This window comes from Dreissena polymorpha, chromosome 5 (genome assembly GCF_020536995.1).
Source record: "Dreissena polymorpha isolate Duluth1 chromosome 5, UMN_Dpol_1.0, whole genome shotgun sequence".
NCBI lineage: Eukaryota > Metazoa > Mollusca > Bivalvia > Myida > Dreissenidae > Dreissena > Dreissena polymorpha.
The window spans coordinates 21,035,477-21,048,418 of NC_068359.1; the positions used below are offsets into that span (position 1 = coordinate 21,035,477).

Consider the following 12,942-nt stretch of genomic DNA (forward strand, 5'->3'; position numbering starts at 1 on the left):
TCGCCTTTTGTGTGCCGTTTATCGTCTGTCCTGCATCGTCAAGATTTGCCTTGTTAATACTCTAGAGGCCACATTTATTGTCCAATCTTCATGAAATTTGGTCAGAAGATTGGTCTCAATGATATCTTGGATTAGTTGGAAAATGGTTACGTTTGCTTGAAAAACATAGCTGCCAAGGGGCGGGGCATTTTTCTTAACATGACTATATATGGCTATAGTAAAACCTTGTAAACACTCTAGAGGCCACATTTATTGTCAGATCTTCATGAAACTTGGTCAGAAGATTCATCCCAATAATATCTAGGACGAGTTTGAAAATGATGCCAGTTGGTTAAAAAACATGGCCGCCAGGGAGCGGGTCGTTTTTCCTTTTATGGCTATAGTAAAACCTTGTTAACACTCTAGAAGCCACATTTATTGTCCAATCTTCATGAAATGTGGTCAGAAGATTGGTCTCAATGATATCTCGGATGAGTAGGAAAATGGTTACGTTTGCTTGAAAAACATGGCTGCCAAGGGGCGGGGCATTTTTCATTATATGGCTAAAGTAAAACCTTGTTAACACTCTACAGGTCACATTTATTGACCAATCATAATGAAACTTGATTAGAAGATTCATCCCAATAATATGTTGGATGAGTTCGAAAATGATGCCAGTTTGTTGAAAAACATGGCCACCAGTGGGCGGGGCATTTTTCCTTACATGAAAAACATTGTTAACACTCTAGAGGCCACATTTATTTTCCAATCATCATGAAACTAATTCTGAAGATTTGTCCCAATAATATATTGGACAAGTTCTAAAATGGTTCCTGTTGCTTAAAAAACATGGCCACCAGGAGGCGGGGCATATTTCCTTATATGGCTATAATTATATTATTGTATTGCTATAGTAAAATCTTGTTAACACTCTTCAGGCCACATTTATTGTCCAATCTTAATGAAACTTGGTCAGAAGATTCATCCCAGCTATATCTTGGATGAGTTCGAAAATGGTTCAGTTGCTTAAAAAAACATGGCCACCAGGGAGCGGGGCATTTTTACTTATATGGTATTAACTGGTTTTTACACCCTTTGCTTTGCATTGACTTCCAATGCGGTGACCCGAGCTTTAATTGTTTTTGTGTTATTTGTCATATAGTTAATTATTTTTCTGTATTGCATACACAACTTGTCTCTTGTCTTAAATAAAGATGTTTAGAAGAATTCCCCTGCCTATAATGTTTCTGTACCCCTTACAAGCCAAATTGAATGCCCTTTCATATTAAAAAGTTATTCAAAATGCTATGTTAATGATATTGGTCAAGTTTACCGGTTAAAACTTGGTTGTTTGAGGTAACATAATGATTTACTATGTTAAATGGAAGAAAAACATTGTAAACATTCTTGAAGTGGCATCAAGATTATGTTTAAGACTTTGTTCAAACAATTGTAACAGTGATATCGCTAACTCACTAGTTGGAAACTCAAGCATGTTTGATTGAAGAGTTTTGTTGTAATTTTTAGCGAGGCTGTTTTCGGAGAAAACCAGAGGTATTGTCATAGCCTGCTCGTCGTCTGACGTCCGCAGTCTGCCGTCAACCGTCGGCCGGCGTCATGCTAAAACCTTTACATTGGCTCTAAAATCAAAGTGCTTCCACCTACAACTTTGAAACTTCATATGTAGATGCACCTTGATAAGTTCTACACGCCACACCCATTTTGGGTCACTAGGTCAAAGGTCAAGGTCACTGTGACCTGTAAATTTTTTTAATTCTGACAAGCTTTTGCAGCCGAGTGTGGCACTCCTTATGCGGTGCCCTTGTTTTATAATAATACTAAATTGATCTGTCGGTTGTGTAATTTCGTCTTATCAACCAATAAATTAGCTGGTTTGGATCACCTTATGCACATGCACATGTATTCATGAAGCATTTATTTGGTCATTATAATGTTGTATCCTAACATTAATTGTCAATATCATTGATGTTCCACAGGGGCTCCTGACTGTCAAGAAACTGCTGAAGTCCTTTTCAGTTGCTCAGTATGCGGGACAGAGTTCTCAGTGTTGCAGGAGTTTAGAAATCACCAAAATGTACATGATCGAACTTGCATGACAACTCAAAATGAAAACGCGCTTAAAGTCAACAAGGGGTTAATTTCGTCAAGCTGGGACCTCACAAATCATCACACAGGAGAGCGGCCACACAGGTGCAGTGTTTGTGGAAAGGGATTTGTCACCAGTTCCAACCTTACTCAGCATATGAGTATTCACACAGGAGAGCGACCACACAGTTGCAGTGTTTGTGGAAATGGTTTTGTCAGCAGTTCACACCTCACATATCATATGAGTATTCACACAGGAGAGCGGCCACACAGTTGCAGTGTTTGTGGAAAGGGATTTGCCAGCAGTTCACACCTCACATATCATATGAGTATTCACACAGGAGAGCGGCCACACAGTTGCAGTGTTTGTGGAAAGAGATTTGTCATCAGTTCACACCTCACAAGGCATATGAGGATTCACACAGGAGAGCAGCCACACAGTTGCAGTGTTTGTGGAAAGGGATTTTCCAGTGTCTCTCGCCTTACTGAGCATATGAGGATTCACACGGGAGAGCGACCACACAGTTGCAGTGTTTGTGGAAAGAGATTTGTCACCAGTTCACACCTCACATATCATATGAGTATTCACACAGGAGAGCGGCCACACAGTTGCAGTGTTTGTGGAAAAGGATTTGCCAGGGACTCGGACCTCACAAAGCATATGAGGATTCACACAGGAGAGCGGCCACACAGTTGCAGTGTTTGTGGAAAGGGATTTGCCAGGGGCTCGGTACTCACACGGCATATGAGGATTCACACGAGAGAGCGGCCACATAGTTGCAGTGTTTGTGGAAAGGGATTTGCCAGTGGCTCGGACCTCACAAATCATATGAGGATTCACACTGGAGAGCGGGCACACAGTTGCAGTTTTTGTGGAAAGGGATTTTTAAGGGTCTCTCACCTCACTGAGCATATTAGGATTCACACTGGAGAGCGACCACACAGTTGCAGTGTTTGTGGAAAGAGATTTGTCATCAGTTCACACCTCACGCGGCATATGAGGATTCACACAGGAGAGCAGCCACACAGTTGCAGTGTTTGTGGAAAGGGATTTTCCAGTGTCTCTCGCCTTACTGAGCATATGAGGATTCACACGGGAGAGCGACCACACAGTTGCAGTGTTTGTGGAAAGAGATTTGTCACCAGTTCACACCTCACATATCATATGAGTATTCACACAGGAGAGCGGCCACACAGTTGCAGTGTTTGTGGAAAAGGATTTGCCAGGGACTCGGACCTCACAAAGCATATGAGGATTCACACAGGAGAGCGGCCACACAGTTGCAGTGTTTGTGGAAAGGGATTTGCCAGGGGCTCGGTACTCACACGGCATATGAGGATTCACACAAGAGTGCCGCCACACAGTTGCAGTGTTTGTGGAAAGGGATTTGCCACGGGCTTGGTCCTCACACGGCATATGAGGATTCACACGAGAGAGCGGCCACACAGGTGCAGTGTTTGTGGAAAGGGATTTGCCAGGGGCTCGAACCTCACACGGCATATAAGGATTCACACGAGAGAGCGGCCACACAGGTGCAGTGTTTGTGGAAAGGGATTTGCCAGGGACTCGGACCTCACATGTCATATGAGGATTCACAAAGGTGAGCTGCCACCCAGTTGCAGTGTTTGTGGAAAGGGATTTGCCAGGGGCTCAGACCTCAGAAAGCATATGAGGATTCACACAGGAGAGCGGCCACACAGTTGCAGTGTTTGTGGAAAGGGATTTGTCACCAGTTCTACCCGTACACGGCATATGAGGATTCACACAGGAGAGCGGCCACACAGTTGCAGTGTTTGTGGAAAGGGATTTTCCAGGGTCTCGTACCTCTCAAATCATATGAGTATTCACATAGGAGAGTGGCCACACAGTTGCAGTGTTTGTGGAAAGGGATTTGCCAGGGGCGCGGACCTCACACGGCATATGTGGATTCACACGGGAGAGCGACCACACAGTTGCAGTGTTTGTGGAAAGGGATTTGCCAGGGGCTCGGACCTCATAAATCATATGAGGATTCACACGTGAGAGCGGCCACACAGTTGCAGTGTTTGTGGAAAGGGATTTGCAAGGGGCTCGGACCTCACAAATCATATGAGGATTCACACTGTTTCAGTGTTTGTGGAAAGGGATTTGTCACCAGCTCTGGCCTTAAAAAGCATACGAGGATTCACACTTAAGAGTGGTTACAATAACGAGTGTAGATATGAGAGCCTTGTCTGCAATCATTTATTTGTCAAGTCCTTTTTATTGAACGCTAATAAAAAACGCGTTCATTAATGGTGAACAGAAGAAGTAGCGCGAGTTTTGTACTGTTTAAAATCTGTTTAATAACAATAAGATTCAAGTACAGGGATTTGCATTTATTTGTGTATGAAGATTATACCATTTGTCGATTACAGGTATGTTGTATTATAATTTGTACAAACATAAACTTCTCCTTATTGTTAGATGAACCTGCTCTAGATATAAACAAATATAAATATTTAGTTGACTTAACAAACCTAAAATCGAAATGCTATTCTAATATCATGCCGGGCTTTTCCGGACAAACGTTCGATCTGGAGTCTATTTGCAATGAAACTTAATAAAAAGTCTTCAATTATGAAGTCGAATTGTTTGTTTAGTGTATTAGTCATTGTTTTAAAATCAGGTGCCATCAATTAACGACATAATGGTTTTTCAACGAGAGGATACCTCACTACAAGGGGTACTGTCTTGAGTGGTTTTATCTGTCAGTTTTTAAGGTGGTTTAATCTTATGTAAGTCATAGTTAAGCTTTTCGAAATTACGACAATATAGGCAACTTGACATGCGTTACCTTCAAATGGACAATTGGCCATATCCGTATTTTAAATTCATGATTATGTTTCCAGAATTTACTAAATCAATTATTAACTAATACAATATGTTTAAAATAAGTATACATTTATTTAGGTTCAAATGCTTTCAGTACACACGAGCTATATGTTGTAGATACATCTAAAATTCAGATTCTAGTTGCTATTTAGTTAAAGCAGTTTAAAATGCCACTATTGATTGATTTAGTACTAGCAAATGTATGCATTTGTGTCTGAATTTTGTATCAGTATATTGTTACTATGTTTGTCTCTTGCAAAAAGCACTAATGCATAATGGTGTGTTTTTATTACAAAGTAGGAATAATATTTTTATATTTTCAAAGTTTAATCCTAGTGGTGTTGGAGCCTGTTCGGAAAAAATCTTTCGGAAGTATTGTACTAGTATTTAATGTGTATCACGATCATATTTTTAGGAGAACAATCTTATACATTATGAAAATGAAATGTATTAAGTGACAAAATATCAAGTAACCTTTTAAATGTTTAATCTAATCCGCTTTTACAACGATGCATGTAACAAAATATAAATAGTAAAATATATATTCTTTATTATAATCTCAATTACATACAATACAACAATACAAACATTCAAATATATATATATATATATATATATATATATATATATATATATATATATATATATATATATATATATATATATATATATATATATACAATATATATATATATATATATACAATAGACAAGTGTATGTTATTTTTCTAAATTAGAAATATCAGAGACTTTTGCATTTCTAATCACATATGTATACATATGTACATGTATAAAATTACCAGAGTTCCAATTAATTCTGTACTAGTCAGTTCTTTAATTAATACACTATAACACTATAAACCTAAGAGGCTATTGCTAATCCTTTTTTAAAACATCGTTAAACTACTGTAATTGAATTAAAATAGTTCAAATATCAACACCATTGCGCAATTAAAAAATTATTTAGAAAATCGAGTATCACCGCGATCAGATCGTAGCAACTTCTTAGAAGCCTCTAAAATACATTATTATTACTTAAAAACAACGAAACGACATTATTTAGAAGTATATAAAAGACGACGTTTTAAAATATCATTACATGTTGTGGCACAACTTCTAATCATTAATGGGGTCGTGAAGAGAAAAACTAATTGATCGTTTTAAGACATAGATAGAAAGTTAGGATTTACAGTTACACTTACAGCTTAGTCAAATAATATGTCTTAAGTCATGATACAAATAGCAATCAATAATAACATGGCTCTCGTCCTCAACATTATCGCAAAAGGGGCACTTCCTGTCTAGAACGTCCAGCCGCTCGTATCGCCCGGTTTCTATTCGCAGAGGCGCTTCACCACAACGGAATTTACTAAATGCAGCCCGATGATACGGAGACATAAAAAGCTGACAATTAGATTCCGTACTAAAATTGTCATTGAATAGGCGATAAGTACGCAACTTATTTCTGCCTCGACCGGAAGGACCCGTGACACTATTTTGAGATTGATACCAGTCTTAAATTTATCAAATAAAACATTCATTATTACATTCAATAAGGCATGTTTCGGTATAGCCGATTCGATATAATTTATGTATTGTTGTAATCCATTCGTTTTAAACATATCAGTGACAATATAATACCAATTTCTACAAGACCTTCCAGCTAAAGACTTAGCCCAGTGTGCAATACGCTTTTCATTCAAAGATCATGCATTGTTGATAGACGTGCCCAATACAAAGAAATGGATTTCCATTGCCTAATTTCCGGAGGCACCCCTCCCATTTCAACCGAGACTGCAATACTGGTAGTATATATCTTCCAACGCTCAAAAAGAACATCATCGCTCGATATTGAACGGCATTGATACACGAATAAGAACGGTAGCCCCAAATGGCAGCTCCATAACTAATAATAAGCCAAACAGAACTATCGTACAGGTGTGTAAAAACATTAAATGGAAGTCCACCAACTGATTTGCATTTTGCAATCAACAGACCAAGTGCACGGCTTGCACTCGGAGCCTTGCCGTAATACTGTAATCCAAATGTTCATGAAGAACTAAACCTAGATACAGATATCGACCAACAGTCATAAGTATATCGTTGACACATGTAAACTGTATATTAGTTTTACAAACATATTTAGGTCGAAAATGCATAATTTTACTTTTGTTGACGATGCTGGAACAGCAGCGTCCAAGGTTTGATAACCAGTAAAAAAAATCTTCACAATGGCGCCCTATGTAAAAGACCGAGCCAGTCCGATTGAGATAACTCGATTTTTCAGTTACTTCCCTTGGCATTCGCCACTGCGTAGGAGATTGCTCGTTGATTTTCATTGATAACATTCTCCTAGCAGAGTTGTCGTTCGTGTTGATAAAGGTAAATATTAATAGAACAGCATAACCTGGGGAAACATATTCAATAAGTGTATCAGAACGTTAATTTCAAATTAGTAATTTTACATCCATTTTATTTTTATGGACCAATGAAACAACTATATATTTTCTCTATTTTGTTTGATATTTGTTCTCGATTTAGTTAATAAATTGCGAATAAAAACATGTAAAATTAACTTTTTACGTGATCACAAAACTTAAGATTGCGAACGATTTCGAACCTGCAAATTGTAAACGCTGCACTGCTATGATATAAATAGATAAAAGAACATTTACTTGCGTAAATGTCCGTCCCGCTAGCGCAGTGGTAAGGACGTTCGCTTTTTCACCTTTACGACACCGGTTCGATTCCCGCTCCCGGCGCAATGTTATATTTTGTATGTTTTGTGGTCACCATTCCTGACGGTTGTTTTTTCCGGAAAATCTCATCCCCCCGCACCTTTGACCATATAAAAAATTAAAAAGTATTTCAGTACAAAACAAATAGCTGGAAATTGCAGCTATCATTCAAAGTTCGTCCCAGCTGTCGTCAATCTAATCTTATTAGGTAGGAGTGATGGACACACTCCGGGTCCCAACATTATGCAGCCTCAGCGCGGAGGTAACTCATTACCTTGGAAAAACACAAATACACACTCTGGGTGCAGCCTAGGCGCGTATAGACTCAAACAAGGCAACAAACTCAAGTGCGGGCACAATCATTTAAAATTTACATATTGAATACGATATTCTAACAGAAATTACACAACCACCTAAGTGTACATACCATGTTTGATATTTCGTTCGATTGTTAGATTTCAGAATATACATGTATAAGGTCATTTCGCTATTAGTTAACTTATCCATATGTTCGTGGGCGAACTCGGATAGTCAAGTGCTCATACGATTGAGCTCACATGGTCCGGCTATGTGCTCATACCTATTTTCGAGAATCATCATGAATGTATTGCCATACTTAATGAACAAGAATGTGACCCGCCTCCCAGTTTCGCTCAATGGGTCAAGTTACCCACGGGTACTACTTCCCCGTACCCCTCAACTTTGTTCGTACCAAAAATGTTTCGTACGCAAATTTTTCTCGTACCAAATTTTTTTTCGTACCCCAAATTTTCGTACCCAAATTTTTTATCGTACCCAAATGTTCGTATCAACATACACAATTGTGGTGATATAGATAAACTTATATTGATGTTTTATATCCATCCTCTTCAAAAGCATCGTCACACCAGTACTGCCAGTACTTTGATTACAAGTTAAGGACGTACGCGGCAGTTTAGTTTCACGCAAATATGTTTTTTACTGAAACACCGGTTGCGAAACAAGTGCAATATATTTCGGATATTCGGATAAAAAAGAATGTGAGCAATGTCAGAACGAAAGAACACCAAAATATGCTTAAAATGAACGCAAGGTATTTAAAAAATGGACATTTTTTGTCCATGAAAATTAAATACCTTTGATATGCCCCTTTAAAGGGGCCGTCCAACAGATAAAGCGTCGTATCGACGCGGAACGATATTTTCGGAAACTACGAGGATTGCTTATATAGCTAAAAATACATCCGATCTAAAAATAAGCGTGGATGGTCGAGTGGTCTTGGCGGGAGGCTTTTAACTCCAGGAATCCAGGGGTCAGTAGGTTCGAGCCCTGTTGAGGGTTACTTTTTTTCCTTTTTTTAAATTGTATTCTTGTGTTTTTTTTACTGGAGATTTTTAGTTCAAATGTTTTGATTTACCAAAATAAAGCATTTTAAGTATTTAATGACAAGCTTCACTACATGCCTAAATCGGTTAATATATTGTATACATCTAGTTTTCAGTTATTTACTGTATTATTAATCTTTTACTCATATTGCTACACATAATTTTTGTTTTCATTTACATTTAGATCAACTTTGTCATTGGCATACAGCAATACATGTACTAGTATGTGTTTTGACCTGCACCATGTACATGGTTTTCACTGTGTTATTAAATTGTATTTTAATACATGCAGTTAAACTGCATTTGTGAACAAACGACCCTGGTGACCTATTATTATCTTGTTATATTTGTATTAAGTCAAAACTCATTAAACATTAAGGTAAATTTGGAAAAAAAATCTAGGTGGAGGAAGTCATGTTAAAATAAAAATGACTTTGATGCATTTTATTTATTTTCAAATGTGAAATTCTGTTGTTTTTGTTTATGTTTAAAAATTGATAAAAAAAAACATGAATCAATGGATTCATGTTCAAAAAAATTAATTTGCAGTCAAATTAAATCAGTATTACATATTTTGTGAAAAATAGAGGTTGTTTTCAACACTTTTCTCATTAAGTTACTCTAGTTTTTATGTTATTACCTTATTGGTGAATTGTTATTATGCTAAAATATGCTTGTTGTTCAAGTTCTAATAAAAAATGAACAACACTGGTGACCCATGATTTTTATTTTATTTTTCTACCCACAACAGATGGTTCTACCTAAATACCAAAAATTATCAAATTCTTAGTGGAGCAAAATTTGCATTAAAACTGCCGCGCACGTCCTTAAGTACATATCATTAATATTACACCAGTCATTCAATGCATTTAACAAAAGCTGTAAATCATGTTCATTCTTTTCTTTCAACACAATATCATCCGCATACAGTAGAATGCAAAGTTTTTCGTTTCCATACTCTACACCTATATCTAAAGGTTTCAAATATAAAGCAAGATCATTGATATACATGTTAAATAACAGAGGAGATATTATACATCCCTGTCTTAAACCAGATTTAACAGGAAACCATTCAGTATCAAACATATTAACTCTTAACAGAAGAAGATATAGATGTATATAAGGACTGTACAGCAGTTACCAGTAATATTTTTCCTTTTACACCAATATTAAACATTTTCTTACTGAGCATATAACGATTTATGTAATCATAAGCTTTTTTAAAGTCAATAAAACTACAAAAAGTAGATTGCCTTTTCTTCTTTATAGTATCAATTATACTTGTTAATGTAGAAACATGGTCAATAGTACTTCGTTTTCTTCGAAACCCATTTTGCTCATCAATAATAATATTATCATCTTCGGCCCACTTTCTTAATCTTTCGTTTAAAATAGAACAATACAGTTCATAAGAAGAACAAGACAAAAGTATACCTCTATATGATAAAGGGCCTCTAGGGTCCAAAGAAGATGACTTTTGAATAGGGTTAATTATGCATTTTTCCCATATAGACGGCACAGTGCCATTACTAAAGCAAATGTTAAACAGAGAGTTTAAAAAACATAAAAAAAATAACCGATGTATCATTTTGCAAAGCTTCTGTAGGAATATTAGCTTTTGCTAATATGCTAATTTGCTTTACCCTTCTTAGCACAATTAATAACATTCTTAACTTCTTAAACAGATATATCATTATTGTAACTAAGATTGGACTCGTCTACATTAACAAAACTATGATCTGTATTACAATCAGAATTAGGGTAATTGAACAAAGAGCTAAACTCTGATTTCCATTTGGACAAGACTACGTCTACATCAGAAGACAAAGAGCCGTCATCTAGTATAACCTCGTTAGGAATCTTCTTTGTATAAGACTGCCCAATACCGATCCTGCCAATTGACTTTCAAAACCGGGATTGATCCACATTGCACTCGTTAAGGTTCATGTAGAGGCTTCATTTTGAAAAATGTGGGACCCCTAGCATTGAACTCAAATTTGACTAAAGGAAGAGAGCCACATGGAAAATGTATACATATATGCTTTAAAGGATGTTTTTCCTTCAAACTGCTACCAATTTTGTACATCAACGTATCATAACATCCACAAAATCAATCAAAATACAAAGCGATTTTAACACTAATTATACATTATTTTCAAAAATCTGAATCATGTTTATTCCACGTATTTCGGCGGAAAATTATATAACTAGTGAATAATATCGACATTGACGAGGTCAAGTTACGCTTAAATAGTAAAAAAAGTTTACATATCTAGAAATATCAAAGCTCGAACACATGTCATTTCATCACCATGGGGGCAGCCATTTTTAAATTAATAAAATAGAAAGAAACATGCTAAAAACCCACTCATCGCCTAATTGCCATTCCAAACGGTTGACGATGACAAATGCATTTGATTGTAATCTTTCCGTTGATGTTTGCAAACTGCACGATCAGACCTCATAAACACTCAAAAGAATAACTATGTAAGAAGCATTTCACCAATGTTAACAATCGTTGTCGAATCACACGACATATATTATTGCGCATAAAATAGTTCGCTTACAGACTGATAGAAAGATCGATACGTAACTCTGTTCAATTCATCACGGTATACTATTCTATCGATGATATATAATAGTACATCGCTTTAACAATCTTAAAGTAGAAATAATTCTTTTTAAATGGAGTTTTTAATAACGAAAGTGAAAACAACGGAAGTTGGGTGGATATTCTGTGAGATGCACTTATGCTCCAGAAAAACAATACAAATAAACTAAAAAAGACGTGTGGGGGACAATTTTCAGCTGGAAAATGTTTGTAATAAGGTAAATGATGATATCTCTACGTGGTCATTTCTATTATTTAGTGAGATCTCTGGCTGATTAATGTTAATAATTGTTTTACTAGTTGCCACCCAACTGTCAAACTAAGTATGTGTTTTCTAAGGTTTGTGTATACACATACCCGGTTTTCTCACCACTACACGTGGTTTCGACCGATTTGTTTTGCACGTTTTTCTACGGATCACAGCGATGGCCACGCTTTCAAAATGGGTAGAAGGAATCGAAATATAAAATCGTTTTGCCAATTTCTTTATATTCCTTTACAATTTTATATGTCGTCTGCAATCTATTTCGATTTGAGATGGTTTAAAATTTGCAATTTGGTTGAGAGGTAAATAACAAAATTGTTACGCCTTTGAAATAGAATTGTGACTCTTATTATCCACCATACCTGGATTTTTAAAAAGAAGTTACGTTTAAGGTATTTTTAGAACTTTGTTTAGGATATTTATCCAAAAAACGCAGTTGAATAAAAACTCATTTGTTGTTTTATGACAATAATTTTCTGTGAAATGTTGCTAACTTGACCTTGTATATGTATATAGCTTTGTATTTATTCAACTTAAGGTAGTGCATATCCTTCCTAACTTTAGATTGAGATTTTGTAAATTAGTGTAAAAATGTATTGGTTTTAAACCAAAATATGAATAAAGCACACAAATATTGACTGTACGAAATGTGTTTATGTTATTCTATCCGTCTTTAGCTTTAAAATGATGTATAGTTTGACCATATTGTACCACATTGAATGAAGAAAAACCAAAGCGAAGTTTTAATGAATTTTATCCCCCCCATGAACCTTAAGTAAATCATTCTGGATATTATGCCAATTACGCCTCTTAGACTTCTGTACCTCTGTATAAAATAGTTTGCGAAGTGTAACAAATTCTGATGTAAAATAAACTTTATCACTTTTACTGTTACAGCGTTGCCAGCGTTTTTAGGCTTGTGACAAGTTATCCCACATAGTTGTTAACTGGTATATAGTTGCACCAAGGTTTACATGGCCTGTATTTTCTTGAACAAGAATCAGACTTAATCTGTATAGTTTTATA

The 12,942-nt window shown here is 36.2% G+C and overlaps 1 protein-coding gene across 4 annotated transcripts in view; it reads left to right on the forward strand.

Moving 5' to 3' along the window:
• LOC127831774 (gastrula zinc finger protein XlCGF57.1-like) overlaps window positions 1-12,942 on the forward strand; it is a 216,836-nt gene that overhangs the window by 33,020 nt on the left and 170,874 nt on the right. Inside the window, exons 3-4 of one of the 4 annotated variants that reach the window (XM_052356814.1) lie at window positions 1,977-4,078; window positions 4,163-4,689. In XM_052356814.1, the coding sequence (XP_052212774.1) occupies window positions 1,977-4,078; window positions 4,163-4,360 (2,300 nt within the window). In that variant the 3' untranslated portion in view covers window positions 4,361-4,689. Of the gene's footprint in view, window positions 1-1,976; window positions 4,079-4,162; window positions 4,690-12,942 lie in introns of those variants that run through there. The other 3 variants (XM_052356822.1, XM_052356826.1, XM_052356825.1) reach the window with 3 other exon arrangements.